At 38.4% G+C, this 19,435-nt stretch overlaps 1 protein-coding gene across 1 annotated transcript in view; it reads right to left on the reverse strand.

Moving 5' to 3' along the window:
* Positions 1–7: 7 nt before the first annotated feature.
* Positions 8–19,435, reverse strand: part of SLC40A1 (solute carrier family 40 member 1) — a 22,530-nt gene continuing 3,102 nt past the window's right edge. Inside the window, exons 3-8 of the mRNA XM_023507627.1 lie at positions 16,719–16,878; positions 13,650–13,765; positions 12,220–12,346; positions 4,109–4,354; positions 2,701–3,348; positions 8–1,607 (exon numbers count right to left, since the gene is read on the reverse strand). Of these exons, the coding sequence (XP_023363395.1) occupies positions 1,300–1,607; positions 2,701–3,348; positions 4,109–4,354; positions 12,220–12,346; positions 13,650–13,765; positions 16,719–16,878 (1,605 nt within the window). The 3' untranslated portion in view covers positions 8–1,299. The remainder of the gene's footprint in view (positions 1,608–2,700; positions 3,349–4,108; positions 4,355–12,219; positions 12,347–13,649; positions 13,766–16,718; positions 16,879–19,435) is intronic.

The following is a 19,435-nucleotide window of genomic DNA, read 5'->3' on the forward strand; positions in this document are numbered from 1 at the left end:
AAAAAAGTTAAGATTTTAAAAATACTTTTATATAGAAATATTTTTACAAAGATTTTACAACATAGCAAATCATTATGTCATACTGTAAAGATGAAGAAAAAAGATTAAACCTCAAGGGTAAAGAAAGTGCTCATGGCAACATATTGCAGTCTCCTGAAAGTGCATAGACAGTTAAGGCAAAGCATCACGTTGGTCCGGACATGTTGCAAAATGACTTGTAAAACAGTTTTTAAAAATACATAACAGACTTTTTCCCCTCTATTCGTCTCAAAGACATTAGAAATTGATACTTTTATGAACATTCTTGCTCTGTCCAGAACAATGGAGAGAGAACTCCTGGGTATCAAACAGTAAGAGTAAAAATGTTCTACCTGAGTGTGTTAAAAGTAAACCAAATGATTGCTAAAACAAAACCTTTACGAGCCTGGGCTTGCTTTCTACACATAATTTGCCAGGTTGACAGCTTCCTCCCCCATATTCTACAACAGAGTTTGTTAATGCTAGTGGCCCGAGTTAAATTAGGACCTCGTCTTTCCTCTGGCTTCTACTTTGTGTGGCCAAGCTTTTGACATATTCAAAGTCCTTGCGTAGTCACTGTGTTATAAATCCACTTGACAGCTTTGCTTCTGTCTGTAGCTTACATGAGAGCCATTTTATGCCACGCTACATGTGCTGAATACAATATGTTGCCCTATCTGTTAATAAAAATACAAAGGTGCTCTTTAAACCATGAACCTTATTAGAGAATTCTAGTTAAGTGTTTTGGTTTTCCACATACATGTAAATTCCTTAAGATCAAAAGGATCAATAAGGATAACACTGGTTGTCAAGCATTAATCTTCAGACTTGGGGAGGAATTTCTTTTTATAATATAACCGACAGTAAGATATAAAAAAAGTAAATTACCCAGACTTTAACAGACCTGAGTCAGTTTTAAGGAAAACTGAATATCTGAATTCTAGCACAAGCAATAAGCATCTTCCAAAGAACAACTTAATGCACATGACTAACCACTCTCTCAAATTGTACGTGCTCATAAGAAACAGGGGGATTCAGTGTTATAATCTTATAACTGGGTTTTTCTTTTTCTAATTTTTTTTTTCCATGTCTAAACATAAGAGAAAGTAACCAGCTCATTTCTGCTGACATAGGTTTCCTACATAGCTTTTAGTCCTCCAGGCACAGCTGTGGTAAAACACAGAGCAAAAACCTCAGACGTTTATTAGAATTCTGCAGTATGAAATAAGCACATGTGCTCTGTATCATCTAGTAACAGGAACAGCCACAGTTAAAACTGTTTTAAACAACAGACGTATTCGTTTCATTTTCGTTCCTAATCTCATCAGGGCAACAAACAAAGAGCTGGTTCCCCAGAGTTTTTTGGGCGAATCGGAAATACATGATGTGGCCCATGGCCACAAAGGAGACTGAGATCAATACAAGTAAGCCAAAAGCTTCAGGATTCGGAGCCAGAATGACCAGGATGAAGTGCAGAAGATCAAGAAGATAGTTCATGGAGTTCTGTACACCATTTATAATGCCTCTTTCAGATTCAATCACATTTTCTTGCAGCAACTGCGTCACAGTTAGATCAAAGGACCAAAGACCTACAATAAAAGATTTTTTTGAGGATTTTAGTTTCTAGCCATATATTTCGGAATTATAGATACACATTTGTTGACATACGCGGAATCTACATTTAGCTCTACTATCTCTAAGTCACCTACTTACTATAAATTTATCATAGCTTGGCCATAGAGAATTATTTTTCATTGATAAATATTAGTAGATCTGAGAGATAACTTTCATAGTCACCAAACAAAAACAAGTCCAATCTACAAACATATTAGTTCTGTTTTTCTGTGATTATTCATACTACGAAAGCAAAACTTCTAAATCAGACACATCATAAATCCTAGTATAGTGTAAGTACTAGTATTTTTAAAGGTTATAATGACCTAATACATGGTTAGGTTAAAGTATAAGGAAACTTTAAACCATTGTTACATTTATTGCTTGAGATGTAACACCCCTACAATAAAGCTGTCTTGCTTGAATATTAATGTCTTCAATAAATTAACGAGCTTCTTTGGACCACAAGATAAATATGGTTTCATTTCTAGAACAAACTCAGAAACAATTCCCTGGTACTCTATTAATGATTACTTCAATTTTGCTTTGTAAAAAGTCTTTATGTTATGTTTCTTTCCAGGGTGATACAATCCATTTGTGTTGTTAAGTATATAATAAATACATATCAGCTAGAGGAGGACTTCTGAAGGATTTTTTTTTTAACTACCACATCTTTAAAGAAAAAAAATCTACCTTTTTATGTTGTCCCATGGAAATAGTCTCTAAATTATAATTCTTTTGGTTAGAATTATTATAAAGATCCTAAAGTATTTGATTATTATAGCTAATATCTTTTAAAAGTTAAATTATGTTAAAAGAGTAACATTTAAAATATTCACTTAAAACATGAGTTGGGCTTAAATTTTTTTTAAGTATATGTATATGCATACACATACACAAATTGTTTTTAAACTATAAAAAATTCATAATAAAAGACCAGGTTGTATACATAAAGATCATGAATTTTGCTTAAATTAATATTTCAGGAATATCTCAGACCATTTATTGATGGATTCTTTGTACCCACACTACAAAAAGATACTTAAGACACAAAAAGAGATTTCTTACCGACTCTAGCAGCAATGACGCCTGCAAAGAGCAGACTGACAGAGATTATAGGCACAGGTTCAGGATTGATCTCTGGAATGATATTAGCAGGATCAGACTCATTTGCCATATGGATTTCAGCTGTAATGTTGGTTTCAGGTATTTGGGGAGATACGACTGGCTCTCCTTGAATGAACCTTGAGCGGATATCTTCAAAAGGAGAAACAGACAAGTCCAAGGGGCTTCCAGGCATGAACACAGAGATCACGCACAAGGTCAGACAGGAAAGCTGTGCCAATCCTGAGATCAGACCAGTCCGAACCAGACCACATTTTCGCCGTAGCCAGGTAAAAGCCACAGTTCCCATTATTCCAGTTATAGCTGATGCTCCCATCAAAATGCTAAGGATGGAACCACTCAGCCCCTGAGTGTAGGCGTACCCTGTAGTGATGCAATCAAAGCCCAGGACAGTCATATAAAGGAAAGCAAGACCCATGCCAGCCAGGAACACAGGCTGGTTGTAGTAGGAGACCCATCCATCTCGGAAGGTGCGGAAGGGCTCAGACATCTGGGAGGCACAGGTGGGCTCTTGCTCATGTTCAAGCTCATGGACATTACAGTCTTTCTCATCCATTAGATGAGTTCCCTCCAGGTATTTTGGCTCAGTATCTGTTAATAAAACACACGATCATTTTGAGGGGAGGGCATGAGTGGACAAAAGCTGATTACCTTTTTCTTAGTCTCCTCTCCCAAGGTTTCTACTTTACCTCTTGGTTACTACTTTATGATATGGATTTCTTTTACTAATAATCTAAGAATTCCAGCCAAGGAATAATCTCCAAGTACCATTTTTGTTAAATGAAATACTATTGATCTGTCTCTTTTTGCTCTCTCTTAGAAATTGTACTCCAACCAAAGTAAGAGGAAAACTCATCAGATAAAATAGTCCAGGAAAACACATCATTTTATTTCATGGAACCCTGTTAAGATTCCATATCCCTTGAGGCCCAACTTCATCTGCTCTTGAGACCTGCCTAGCTTCATGTTCTCACCTCCCTCCACTGTCCTACAAATAGCCTGGCACCTCCCTCTTTATCGACTCTAAGGGATTCTCTTATTCTCTTTTTTGCCACTCCTACAACTCAGCTATGCCCAGCCATCTCTCAGCTAATTGTCTCTCTGTGTCTACTGCTCACATCAAGGAAAAGGGCCAGAGGCCTCTGTTCCAATCCCATGAGATACAACCAGAGTTGTTCCTCAGACCCCCCAAAAGCTAATTTTGCCTCATCTACCAAGTGATATGTTTAACCTCATACAGGTCTTCACTGCTAACAAAACCTGATATAAATTCAAAATAATTTCGTCTTGATCACCAACCTTTAAGGTCTGAACATCAGAATGAAAGTACTAATCATTGTATTCAGTTTACCTTTGCGTAAATTCAGCTGTTTCAATTCACAGTCCTCTACTTTAGGAGCAGCTTTCACAGCTAGAGCAGGAGTTTTCAGGTAGACCTTCCAGAGCAGAAAGTACTCCACACACATGGATACCAAATTCCAACCCGAAATGAAACCACAGCCAATAACAGGGGAGCCAAAGGTCATGATCTGGCCAACAACCATGGGGGCCAAGATGTTGGTTAACTGGTCAATCCTTCGAATTGTGGCATTCATGTCTACAGAGATGGGTAAAAGAGGCAGAGAAGTGTACAAATCTATCAGAGAGAGACCACCCATTCATGTAATACAAAGTCATAAACCAAGAGTACAGATTCCTATAATGTGAATTTCTAAAACCAATCTGTGAGCAAACCATTCTATTAGAAAAATACTTGTTGTTTGGATCAAGTCACACTAAATTTGCCCCCAAAATCCTAATTTCCTTGGGATTATACAAATTAGTCTAACATCAGCTTTCATATTAGTGATTCTATATTCATTTTTTAACAAATATCTGTTAAATGTCTATTATAAGCTAGGCACCAGTCTTAACACTATAAAGAAGACAAGTAATATCCTTCCGGGTCTTCATGGAGTTTACATTCTCATATATTAAAAAAAGACAATGCAGGGGCCATGCCTATGGATCAGTGAGTAGGGCGCTGGCCCCATATACCGAGGGTGGCGGGTTCAAACTCAGCCCCCACCAAACTGCAACAAAAAAATAGCCGAGTATTGTGGTGGGCGCCTGTAGTCCCAGCTACTTGGGAGGCTGAGGCAGGAGAATCGCCTAAGCCCAAGAGCTGGAGGTTGCTGTGAGCTGTGATGCCACAGCACTCTACCAAGGGTGATAAGTGAGACTGTCTCTACCACAAAAAATATATATATATAATGCAGCTTGGCACCCATAGCTCAGTGAGTAGGGCACCAGCCACATACACCAAGGCTGGCAGGCTGGAGCCTAACCCCAGGCCAGCTAAACAACAATGACAACTGTAACCAAAAATAGCCAGGTGTTGTGGCGGGCACCTGTAGTCCCAGCTACTAGGGAGGCTGAGGAAAGAGAATCCCTTAAGCCCAAGAGTTTGAGGTTGCTGTGAGATGTGACACCATAGCACTCTACCCTGGGTGACATAGTGAGACTCTGTCTCAAAAAAAGACAATGCATCACCAAGTGTGGGTGTACAGCATATGTCATGACTTTCAGGGGAAAGTTCTAAATTCAAGAGATCAGAGAAGGACTCATTGAGAAAAAAGGAACATCACAGCAAAGACCCACTGTGGAAGAAAGCAAAGAGTGGGCCATGTGGGTGTCAGTGAAAAGAGAATGCCAGACCAAAGTCATGTGCAAATCCCAGGGAGGGAGGAGCAGGCCCCAGGTGTTAAAGGAACAGCAAAGAGATGAGCAGGGCTGGAGCAGAGCAGGAGGGAAAGGACAAACGAGATGAGGTCAGACAGTGAGGGGAGTCTGATCCAACCATGTAAGGTCTTATAAAGATGGACTTTGACTTTGGAAGGTTTTAAACACAGAGATGGCATCCTCTGACATACTTTTAAAGGTTCACTTTAGCTGCCATGTTGAGAAGAGACTATAGAGTGAAGGCAAGGGGGTTCACAGTCAAAACCAGAGACAAGGAGACAACTGGGAGATGATGGTAGGCATAACCAGGACAGTAACAGTGATGGGAGAAACAGATACTGTACATATTTTAAACGTAGAATCAGGAGGACTTGTAACATTAGGTATGGGTTGTAAGAGACTCCAAAGTGGTTTTATTTGCCCCATGAGCAACTGATGTGGGAGAAGGACGTTATCATTTACTGCAAAACAGAAGACTTCAGAAGAATCAGATTTAGCACAAAAGAACAAGTGTTTGGTTTCTAAGATGCTGATTTCAATAGACTTACTGAAATTTAAGAGACCACATCAAGCATGCCAGATTTGGGAGTTATCAGCTGGTTGTTTTTTAAAGCATTGAGACTAGATAAGATCACCAAGAGGGGGTGTGTAGAATGAGAACCGACAAGGTCTGAGAACTGAGCATGAGCACACAAATGTTTAGGGGTCAAGAAATTGAGAGGAAACTAGCACCTCCTCAAAGCCAAGAGGTGACAGCATTTCAAAGAGGTGAGAGCAGTCAACTATGTCAAGTGCTGCCAACAGGTCAAGAGAGAGGAGCCCTGAGAAGAAACACCAGATCAGTCCACACGACAGATGCTGGGGACCTTTAAGAGACGAGAGCAGCACAAGACACACCTGATTAAAGCTGGTTTAAGAGACTTCAAGGGATACCATTTACATCATTTTTTGAGTCTCTCCCCCTAGAGCACACTATGAATATTGTTCCATGGCCTTCTGAAATCAAGGTCTTGACCACAGAAAGGAATTAAAAATAGGCAACTCTTTTTGATACATTTTGCTAAAACGAGGAACAAGGAAATGGAGTGGCAGAGAGTGAAATGTGATAAAGACAGAGATTTTTAAAACAGCAAAATTAGAGCACAGATTTGTGCTGCCTACAGTGATGCAGGTAGGATCTGAATCCACTGTGTAATTGGAAGAGTTGCTTTCAAACAGGAGCAAACAATTCATCAATTACTACTGATAGTACCAGTGGGAACAGAGATGTGACGGTGGGATCACATGGCCATTCTCCTCCCATTGCTTCTACTTTCTCAGTATAATACAAAGCAAGGCCACTGGTGAGTGTCAAGATGGGGGTGGGGACTGAATGTGTGAGAAGAGAGGAAAAGAAGGAAGCAATCAGAAGAAAACAGCACAGTCATCTGGCCACATGAAAGGGTCGACTTGAACCCATTAGTCCTGAACCTTAAGCAACAACATGGAGCAAGGTCACGGGCTTATATGCAGCCGTGAAAGGAAAGGGAGCCAAGTGAGCTGCGGGTATATGCTGGGGGTGATCACATAAACGTGATTGACCTTGGAATGTAAGCTGAGTGAAAAACAGGGACAAAAAATTAAATAAATAAATAGCTTATCTTTATCCCACTGACTTATGTCAAGCCCTACTATAAAACAACTTCTCATGTATAATTTTTTTTTTTTTTGAACTATCTGGGTAAAGTGCCATGGCATCGCGGCTCACAGCAGGCTCCAACTCTTGGGCTCAAGTGTTCCTCTTGCCTCAGTTTTTCTATTTTTGGTAGAGATGGGGATCTCACTTTTGCTCAGACTGCTCTCAAACTCATAAGCTCAAGCAATCCACCTGCCTCAGCTTCCCAAGAGTGCTAGGATTACAGGTGTGAGCCATCTTGCCCATCCTTAAACAGGCTCTTTATTCTGTAAGAAAGAAAAAGAAAAAAAGACAAGAGAGGAGTCATCATGGACAGTGAAAAGGCAGTGGAATTAATGACGTGTAGGTGCCAACCAGGGTGGAGGATTATTGAGGCCACAGTACTGAGACAGTGGCTGGAAGACAGAAGGTGGTTGTTCAAACTGGATACCTAAGATTGAGATTATGGAAGGGGAGTATTTAGTGATGATGACAAGGTCTAGCATTTGACCATGAAAATATAAACCAGAGTCAGAGTGGAGGACAAGATAGATAAAAGAAAAAGTTAAGAAAATGGCCAACACAAAGACATAATAAATATTTGAAATGATAAGCTACCCTGATCTGTTATACACTGTACTGGTATTATAACATCACTATGTACTCCATCAATATGTACAATTATTATGAGTCAATACAAAATAAAACCCAAACTTCTTTAAAAAAAAAAAAAAGAGAATGACCTATTTTCTCATTGCCTATTGCACAGAGCAAAGAGAAAATTAATGAGACAAGTCTTTAACAATCAATTACTTGGGTCACCTCAAGGTAAAAGCAATACGTGACTGATAAGCTAATGAACAGAAAATTGCCTTTCTTCCTTCTCTAATTCTTCCTGGTCTTCCATGATTGCCCAGTTAGTCCTATGGGTGTATAATACTTAATGATAACAGGAGAACTTTGATATCTGTCACCTTGCACTTGAGCGGCAAAGGCAGCTTTCATGGAGCTTGTAGTCAACCATATTTTCAGAAACTTCACTAACTCCTATCTGTCCCTCACTCCCAAGTCCCCAACTAATATGCCAACAGAGAAGTATGGAACCAATCCAAATAACCCAATAATCTGAATCCAAAACCAGAAAATATATATCTGAAAGCCCCAGAACAAGAAAAAATTATTTTGGTTAAAATTTTTACTGTTTCACTACTTCAGTTTTCAGGTGCTCATGGAATTTCCCAGTGTCATCAAGTTCTTTTATATTACACTTAGGACGTTAATAATATTTAGATGTCAGTACAAATGTAGTGTCAGAAAAAAATATTTTTCTAATGCAAAATGGATTAAACATTGTTTTAAACACCTAATCATTTAATCATTTTACCAGTAACAGGCTAGAGAAGAATCAGTTTTCTGAACATGCAAACATACACTCTTTACAAAATTTATGTCTATTCTTATATAAACTTCGGTGTACTTGATTCTAATTTAACTTTTTAGCAATAGCTGAGGCACAGCACATGGCATTAAATAACTACTTTTATTTTAAATGGTATATTACATCTCATAAAAGGACAACTTTAAAAAAAAATTTCTGAGCAAATAGCAACTAGCAGGTTTGTCAACCTCAAATAAGAAATCAATGTTTAGTTAATAGAGCTCAAACGTGAAAATGTAGCTGCCATGCTTGACTGAGCTAGCCAATAGATTTTAGTTTTTTAAAATGATGGGCAAGAAAAATCTCGTAAGATATTAATAAAGAGTGATCCGCAAAGGAAATAAGGAAAGAAAGAAAGCAATAATGTAGTAAAAGGTCTGGAAAATGGACATGAATTCCAAACAGGTTAGATAGGCTAAGGATCATGGCACGAGAGAATGTTCTAGTAAAATCACCTGGAAAGTACCTAATTAGTTAACAAATTAGTCAATAATATCTACATGAGAAACAATGCCTTTTCTGGACCTTTCTAAACTAGATATGGTAAGACTTATATTTGGCCTTACCAAAAGGCCTTACTCAAAAATATTTGCGCTATTACACTGGGATAAAGGAATGGGTGCAATGAGCGTCCAGCTCCCAGCCTTCCCTTTTCACATGCACGCCCCTCCCCTACATTGTCTATGCACGTACACACAAGGTACACACAGCGTACACGGATGAAGCCTTGTCAGCCCAGTCCCCTACCTGCGTTTCTAACAGCCTTTGCCAGCAATCTCAAAACTCAACCTGCATAAACACAATTGATTCCTGACTGGAGGAGGCATGTCTGTGTGTACAGAGATACGACCTCACTGGAACCCAGGGCAGCAGCTGGAGGCCCCTCTAAGTGTACTTTCTCCCCTCTCTCTTCCATTTTTCCTCTATCCTCTTCCTTTTCCTCTGTTCTCCTTTAACTCTGCCATGGCAGAAATGGCACCAAAAATCCATGGTTAGACGCTTGCTGACCTTCAGAACTAGTCAAGTTTACGTGTTCTGTTTTTTATTGTTTGTTTGCTTTGTTTTTGTTTTTGAGACAGTCTCAAGCTGTGGCCCTAGATAAAGTGCTGTGGCATCACAGCTCACAGCACCTCAAACTCTTAGACTTAAGTGATTCTCTTGCCTCAGCCTCCCAAGTAGCTGGGACTATAGACACCCACCACAATGCTGGGCTATAATGTTGTTGCAGTTGTCATTGTTGTTTTAGCTGATCTGGGCCAGGTTCGAACCCACCAGCCTTAGTGTATGTGGCCAGCACCTTACCCACTGAGCTACAGGTGCCACCTAAGTGTTTTGTTTTGAAATGCATAGTAGATTTCCCTTCACTAGTCTACTAACCCACACTGCAGGAGCACCACATACTAAAAGCTAACTTAGAGTAGACAAGAACTTGACAGACAGCTTACTTCCTTTCTTACACTTGAGAAACTCCAGAAGGCTAGAAAATAGACTAGACTCTTCCACTCTGCAATAATTCATAATACAGGATGTCCATAAAGTTTGTGTGCTATTTACAATGTAAAACTATTTTAAGAGGGACAGCTGAGATATGACAAGTCATATTTTTATTGTTCTTGGATACCACTTCATAGTAAGAGTCATCAATCAGCATTTTTCTTGGAGTGAAAAAAATTTTTTTCCTTTTTTTTCTTTTTGAGACAGTCTCACTTTGTCACCCTCAGTAGAATGTTGTCGTGTCATAGCTCACATCAACCTCAAACTCTTGGGCTTAAGCTATTCTCTTGCCTTAGGCTCTCAAGTAGCTGGGACTACAGGCGCCCACCACAACACCCGGCTATTTTTAGACACAGGATCTTGCTCTTGCTCAGGCTTGTTTCCAACCTGTGAGCTCAGGTGATCCACCCATCACAGTCCCCCAGAATGCAAGGATTACATGCATGAGTCACTGTACCTGCCAAAAGAAAATTCTTTTTAAAAGAAGAGATTTCACAATTTATTTGAAATCTGTGTATTTATTATTTATTTATATGTCAGGGCTATCCAAAAAGTATTCAACCAACTAATATGAAAAATAGAGACATACACGGCTGGATACTTTCCAGACAGCCCTCATATATTAGGATAAGTTAAGATTCTGAATAACTTTTATATTTTTACAGACTTCACAGAGTCAAAATAAGTTCAGTTAAGAAAATGAATACATGAAAGAAAATAATTTCAAAAGCCGACTTTCTCCTTCAGCTATACTCTAATAAATATGTAAATGATCCATATTCAAAATCCAGTATATACCTTTTCACTCTTTGAATTTTAAAGCATGGACATATTTTCCATGCTTAAACTAGCACATTAAAAAGATAGGTAAACAACCAAAGGACGAAGGCTTATCTTCTAGTTCAACGTGGCAAGAAAAGACATGGAGTTATTTCTTATTATAAATGATCATGAGAAGAAAAGTCAGTGAGAATCACCACTTTAACTCCACAGGAATTTCCTGTAGTATGTGCTAAGTACTACACATGTGCTAAATTCATCCCACACACACGTACACAATCCCCTAAAATCACTGTAGAATATACCTCCGTTACAATACTGCTACCACAAAGTGATAATTCAGGCAAATTCTTCATCTTCCTCCACCTTCCGCAGACTTTAGTCTTTTCCAATCACCACCTCCTTTCTAACTTTTTATTTTAACCACATGGTCCAGTGAACCAAAACTGCTTGCTGATCCCAACACATAATCTTGCCTTCTGTGTCTTAGGATAAGCCACTTAAAACATCAGAAATAGTTTTCTTGTGTGGCAGGAGGGTTGAGCAATGTGTTTGTGATACCTATTATCTCAGTAACTAGCAGAGTTGACTCAGCTGATCTGACAGGTATGTAGGTGAACCCTTCCTCCTTTGCCTTGTGTAACTATTAATCCAATTTGTGTCTGGGTGTCACATTGGGGGGGCAGCGGAAAATATTGAGTGAGGGGGTTATTCTGATCCGAAGCAACACTGATGGTACAGACATGTTGCTTTGTACACGTTCTTTACTTTTTCTTCGGTCACTTATTTCCATTGAACAACTAAGAGTATAAGCTTCTTAAAAACTGTATTCTGCCCTCTATTTCTATGTCTTCACTATCTGTCACAGCAATTATATTCCGTCATACATAATGTAATAAAAGTTACAGACTGCACATTTAAAGTAGAAGAAATTAACTTCTAGGATCTCTCCTATGAGTTGTTTCCATTGGCTCTGGAGAAAACGAATGTCCATAGTATGATTATTAAATACCAATAATGACATCCATAGGTATGACTGTATGACCACTAAAATCCCATGTCCGATTCTAAATATCAAGTAAACATTTAGAAACATTTAACAGTATTTTCTTTAAAAAAGAAAACAAAGTTCAAAACAGATGTTGTTCCACTTGCCAAGTTTGCACCAAATAAAGGAAAAATTAAACTATCATACAACTTCCTAACAGGTAAATCTTAGCACTGAAATTGAAAATAAGGCAAGAAAAAAATCCTATGCTTTAAATGTATTACTCTTAAAAACACTCAGAACAAAAAGCCTTTCTGTCTCATTTATTATCACTGATTTAAAGTGAATCCCCACTTGCCCATTTAATTGAAAGAGAAAGCAAATTACCTGCTAGTTTGCCCCTGTCATCTCCTGCAACAACAACAATCCAGTCCCTTTGGATTGTGATGGCAGTAGCAGTACTGGCCAAATTCGCAATGTTTGCAATACTGATGATCAGGATATAGCAGGAAGTCTAAAGAATTATGCCAAAAAAATTGAATTAAAATATGCTTACCACGCTGTACCTACCATACCTCACTATAGTTTAAAATGGTCTTTAGTGGTGCAATAATAAAATTTTGATCTTAATTTGTAAGAAATTATTTTATTACATATACATGAAATAATAAATACCAGTGGTTAAGGGGCATAATGTTGTCCTAATCTGTATCACCTGTACTACACGTTATAGTAAAAATTAAAGTAATCATGTGAACACAGTTATCATAAGATATTAACATGGTGGTGGTTTTTAACATTGCTCCCACAAACATCTGCTTTGAACAGGATGCTGAAGGAGAACTAAGACCCACACAAAAGTCAAGGTTCTGTTTTTTGAAATTATCTTCTATTTTTATTTATAAAAATGTTCTCTATGTTTTGAGACTTTGGGGGGAAAAAAGCTAACTGATGACTCCATACTGAACCTCAGAGTCAACACATTCTATGATACACTTTTATCTGACAATGTGAATGTTACTTTTTTTGCATTAGTATTATTATTGCTCTACATTTTGTTGCAGCAATATTTCTTTTCCGAATGTATTTATCTTTATTGGTTTTTTTGTTTTTGGCTGGGGCTATATTTGAACCTGCCACCTCTCCTATATGGAGCCCGCGCCATACTCCTTTGCGCCACAGGTGCCGCCCTCTTCATTTGTTCTTTACAAGGTTTTTGTTTCTAGTCCTTATCTTATACATTGTTATGGTTATTAAATTTTAAGCCTCTTTAATTTTGTGAAGGCAGAAAGTAGAAACCAAATAAACACATGTACATGTACAGAGAAAAAAAATCTGCATGTTAAATTAAAAAAAAAGTCAGGGTTCTGACACTTTCTAGGTACATGACAATGGGCAAACCTCTTGGTCTTAATTTTTCATCAGCAAAATGAAGGGAATAGACTCAAAGATTGCAAATGTCCTACTTGGCTTTGATGGTCTATTAAATCAATCCAATTATAGGTAATATTTCTCATATAGGATAAACAAATTTTTGGTTACTAACAAATCTAAAAACTCAACTGAATTATACAATAAACTTAGCAATGCCATGAAAAACCAATAGGACAAATTTAAATTCACACTGTAATTAATGAGTGCCTGTGAGAAAAAACAACAATAGCAACAAGACAAACTATAGGGGATAGACAGAGAGATCAATATCAAAAGGTCATCTACAAAAACAACACTCTCTGGCTTCACTAGAGAGCATTTTCACCTTTTAACACTACTAGATATTCAGTTTTTTCCCATGAAGAATCCTCCTGAGAACTTACAAGAACCCATCCATGGTACATGGTCAGAAGCTCCTCTTTATGTAAGAAAACCATCATCAGGATGATTCCACACAGGATGACTGAAACGTTCTGTGTCACCAGCGATGTCTGGGCCACTGCACAGAGGGAGAAACAAAGTGTTCACCACACCAAAATGTCTTCGTACGGCTGTTTGTATTCATACTTCAGGGGTCTACTACTCTAAGGCAAATGCATAATTACTACAGGATAAAAGAAAACCCTCCAGAAGTAAATCCTGCTTCACCTATTTACAATATGAGCCAATGAGTCACACCAGACCAATAAAGTTTACAAATAATCAAATACTGACAATTTTTTTTGTTAGTAGAAGACTCATAATGGTTACATTTCCATTTAGTTCATTCTTGTGAAAGTTATATCATTAACAGAACTACAGGATTACTTAGACATGATCTATCTATCAGCTGTTTGTTGTTTAAACTAAAACATGTAGGTGGTTATAAAGGAGGATATGCAGGAAGTTATGGAATCCACAACCTCCTACACAACAGGCTGAACTTCAGGTCAAACTTGATACGATGATATAGATAAACAGGAAAGACATGCAAAATTTGTGAAGAAGAAAGAAACCGTGTGTTTCTTTGGCATACTAATGCTATTTGTCTTTGCTATAAAATTCTAAGCTACACTTTCCATCACAGAAAATGGAAACTCCCAGAGGCAGCCATGTGGGTAAAGCACCAGAAGGAGGACAGGTGAGGATACCTGGTAGTCTTTCTTCTGCCACTCACTAAGTAGACAATGGAGGACAGGATACCTAATGTCTCTTAACACCTCTGTCTATAAAGTGAGGATGGTAATACTTGTCTTCCTTATTTTATGGGGTCATAATGACGCTTAAATAAAACACTTATGAAAGCACTTTGAGAAATACAGAGTGTTGATATGTAAGGGTTAATTATAGCTCCTGTCTTCAAGCATAACAAAGCTCATCCTGGCTTGGAAGGTCATATCAAAGATTCAGTACAAAACAAACAGCTTTCTGAAAGCAGTCTGAAATAAAGTTCCCATATACTAATATAACTCATTCATGCATACAGGATTAAATATCAACTGAATGAGGTTCCTTGCTTTCAGGACCTCACAGACCTGAAGGAGGAATGAGATGTGAACAGATAATTATATCCATGTGAGTACGATAGCATAGAGGTATGAACAAAGCCTCATGAGAACACAGAGGAAGAAATGGTTAAATCCAGGCTAGAGACATCATAAAACATTTTTCTCTGGAGATAGTCTTGCTCCGTCATGCAAGCTGGAGTACACTAATAAAATCACAGCTCACTGCAACCTCCAGCTCCTTGGCTCAAGCAATCTTCCTGCCTCAGCCTCCCTGAGTAGTTGAGACTATAAGCAAAGATGCCACCACAGCTCACTAATTTTTTTTAATTAATTTTTTATAGAGATGGGGTCTTACTATATTGCCCAAGCTGGTCTTGAACTCCTGAGCTCAAGCAATCCTCCCACCTCAGCCTACCAAAAGGCTGGGATTATAGGCATGGCCAGGGAAGATTTTTCATAAAGGATGACATATGAGTTGATTACATATGATAAGATCACTATCCTACCACACTCTTCTTCATCGAACCTATTCTTTCCTAACCTATGACTGTAGTGTTCAACAATCATAAGGGTAAATGTTTCTATGCAAAATAGTCCTGAGATCCTATGCATAATGGTGTAAATAACTAGAATTTTTTCCTAGGTGACAGAACTCTCTTCTATCTTTGCTTTGATCTAGTCATTCTCAAAACAGAAAAATGCTCATCATAACGACTGTACCAGGAGTTTCAGGTCTCGTAAGTTGATAATTCTTTTGTTCCATGTCCAGGAGCAATCCTCCTGCACTGAGAGGAACTAATGGTATCTCAATCTTTACCCAACATCTAAGACAGACATGGTCAGGTCTTGGCATTATCAATTGAACAATTCGAGAAAATTTTACCCTGACTGATTATCTACATTACCCTTAGATTTTGAATAAATATAACTGAATTGTTCAATTGTTTTCTCTCTTTCTTGCATAAAATGAAATGATTCCAGTATAATTCTTAGAATAAGTGTCAATATCTTATTATTTCTTCTTTTTCCCCCCAAAAATGTGTGACTCATCTTTCTATGATCTAGGGTCAGTTACTCTTCCTTGAATATACATTTAGTTCTCAACTCCCTTAGACGTATTCTCATATGAAACACCACAACCATAGGACAGATATTAAAATTGTCCCGGGGGCGGTGTCTGTGGCTCAAAGGAGTAGGGAGCCGGCCCCATATGACAGAGGTGGCAGGTTCAAACCCAGCCCTGGCCAAAAACTGCAAAAAATAAATAAATAAAATTGTCCCAGGAACATCACGCTAAAGGGTTAGAAAGGAAACCAGAGTTAAACAAACTATTTTTTTTCTTTTTGCTTGTTCTTTTTTTCCTTAGATATAAGGTCTCACTCTGTCACTGAGGCTAGGGGCCCAAGCATAGCTCACTGCAGCCTTGAACTCCTGAGCTCAAGCTATCCCCCCACCTCAGCCTCCTAAGACTACAGGCACACCTCACCATGTCTGGCTAATATATATATGTATATATATTTTGGTAAATATGGGGTCTTACATTATTGTCCAAGCTAGTCTTGAACTCCTGGCTTCAAGCGATCCTCCTGCTTTGGCCTTAAAGCATTGGAATTACATGTGTGAGCCACTGCACTGGCCCAGGGTTAAGCAAACTTTTAATGTTTAACATGGTTCTTAGAAAAGTGCTACATGGTTAATCATTAACATATGAATTTACAAACAGTCAAAGATAGGGAGAAAAAATATATTAGGTCAATGTTCTGGCATCCCAATTGTGTATAGGAGCTCCAAGACCTTCAATTCAGAGATGCTGCCACTAAAGGCCCCATCAGTCAGGTGTGGCATGCAGACACCCACTGAGTTAGTCACGGTGGGTTCTCTCTTGTTTGCTGTTTGCTCTGTTACAGAGGTAGCTCAGGAACCAGTCTCGTGAATACAATAGATCAATTATATAACCACACTCACCTTTAAGTCTGGCATTCTTATCCACCCAATCGCCAATGATGGCTCCCAGGAGAAGAACAGACCCTGCCACCACCAGCCCGTAGACTGCAGTTAAAAGGAGGCTGTTTCCATAGAGCTCTACCAGAAACACAGACACTGCAAAGTGCCACATCCGATCTCCCTTGAATAAGAAAAGATGAGAAAATGTTTTGATGAGATATTTTTAGTTATTAGTCAATTGCACTCAGGAATTTGCTTCCTTATCAACAGGGCACCTGCTGGCTACATCAGGCGACTCAAAGTCAATAATTACTCTATGGATTGAATACTGGTCAGATGTTAGAACTGTTTATCCCACCACAATGGAAAATATTCTTGCCCAATTATTAAGTAAACTTGAAAAAGCTTGATATCAATGAAACAGACATACCCCTTATCACTTTGGAAAAACATGCAGTTTCTAGGCCTTACATGGATTTTTGGAAAAAAAACCTGTTTTCTTGTTTGCCAGGTCTCTCTTCAGGCTTGGAATTTGCCTACCCAGTAGCAAATATAAGATAGTTCGTTACTGAACCTGAACTAAATTACAGTAGAATGCAATCACATACATTAGTACACCCTGAACATCAAGGAAAAGCCAGGTTCCCAACTCATAAAATGATAGGAATGGACAGTCCATTCTATGATTGCCAAAGTCTTTTCTACCTCTAACATTCTAATAATCTATTTCATAAAGTCAGAAAACAAATTTCAGTCCTAAAATAGTAGAGTAGTAAGGAAAATGAACTCCGTAAGGGCAAATTCTGGCACCACATAAATGAAGACATCAGAAATAAATGCCTAAGTAAATAGTTATTGTAACATTTTCAGTACAGATGGATTTTGAAAAGGGAAAGAAAACTACTTTTCTCCACTCAGACTCCAGAGTGTAGAGGAAATTTTAGAATTCACTACTGTGAAGTGTGATATAAGTTTAACAGAAACTTTTAAGTGAGTCAGGTAATTTAATGTACAAAAAAAAAATCTATAATGACCTTATTATGAGATTTTTAGACTCCAGCCCTGACTTCTGTGGTTAACATTAAGGACAACAATGTTCTGTCATAACTTTTCTTTGGAAATCACTACGGTTAATCAAGTTCCCAGGTTGGGTTCGTCTGGGTTTGACTTTCTGTGGAAGCACATTCCTAGTTCTTCCCAAAGTCTTTTAACATCCTCATCATAAATTTCATGTATTGGAAGTAATGTACTATCCTGGGATGTCAAATTATTTAAAATTTTTAATAAGGCCAAAACAGTTATTTTATGCATTCAAAATTTAAATTAATGCGTGCTAGCAATCATTTACAATAAACTTAATGTAGAAGAATTAATTCTCAACGAGGGATAATATTCCTCCCCCCCACCCCTCCTCCCACAACATCCCCACCCCAATAATTTGGCAATGTCTGGAGTTTTGGGGAGTTGTCATGGTGCAGGGGTGGGGAGGTGGAGTTGTCAATCTTTTAACAAGGAAAGCAAATTTCAATTTGATTAGAATAAAATGGAATGGAGAGAGGGAAGTACTTTATCTTAATCTCTATTCCTTGGAAGACAAAAACACACAAATGCCCAAGATAGGTTGTTTCTGTGAGTGCATCTTCTCTTTCTTAATGTACAAATTAAGAAATACTATTTAATATTGTTGCTTCTTTCTTTTTTTCTTATTCCTATCTTTCTTCCCCTCCCCAAAAAATTATTTTAGTGTCCTCTAAAGCAGACCATCAAAACAAGCACTATGAAATTAAAGTTTTTTTCTCCTGCTTATGCCTACGGGGCATGGTACCTCCTTGAGAGAAGCGAATAAAATTGCTCTAGTTAACCCTAATTTTCAAAGAGTTTAGACTTCAAGAAGCAACAGATTCTATGCACAAAAAGCCCATGAATTAGGATATGTAAACATTGACCAAGTACCCACCCATTCCGTCCTCACTTCCATTTCCTGCCCTCCCACCTACTCTCACTACGATGATTTCTTTTCATGTCTATCTACCCTCACTGGCTGTGGAGGTGAAGGCTCAACTGAACATCTGCAAATGAATGTGCTCACAGTCATAAATCCACTTAACATTTACTGAGCTTGAGTAGCTGCTATGTACCTGATACCGTAATAGGCACTAGAGCTTCAGCAGTGCACGAATATCATAGTTCATACTCTCACGCAGCTCACATTCCTGTGAGCAGAGATCAAACAGAAATCTAGCACAGGTCAGGTGATGGTAAGTGTACTATGAGGAAAAGTAACATAGGATGGGGCTAGAAGGTGGCTTTATATATGAAGGGGTGACAAAGGCCTCTACAGGCAGAGAAGTGAGGGTTCCAGGAAGTAAGGGCTAGAGAAACACAGACACACCAAGGTATAAACGGAGAATCCAGAGGATAATGATGTAAGATATGTGTAGAAGCAACTGGTCCTTCTTTTACACTGCTTTACACTGTTAGTTATCTTTTTGCAATTAGATACATTTTTTAAGACTCATAGTATATTATATCATGAGCTCCTTAACAAAAGGATCTACTTCTTATACACTTCGTATTCTGATAGTAGCTAGTCAAATACATTGATCCACTGGCAGATAGAAATGAAGTCACAAATAAAAACATTCAATTCCACAAAAGGCTAACCTGAGCCTGTGGCTCAGAGGAGTGGGGCACTAGCCCCATGTGCCGGAGGTGGCAGGTTCAAACCCAGCCCTGGC

The sequence above is a fragment of the Otolemur garnettii genome, unplaced genomic scaffold, assembly GCF_000181295.1.
Source record: "Otolemur garnettii isolate 467f Iridium unplaced genomic scaffold, OtoGar3 scaffold00195, whole genome shotgun sequence".
Taxonomy (NCBI): domain Eukaryota; kingdom Metazoa; phylum Chordata; class Mammalia; order Primates; family Galagidae; genus Otolemur; species Otolemur garnettii.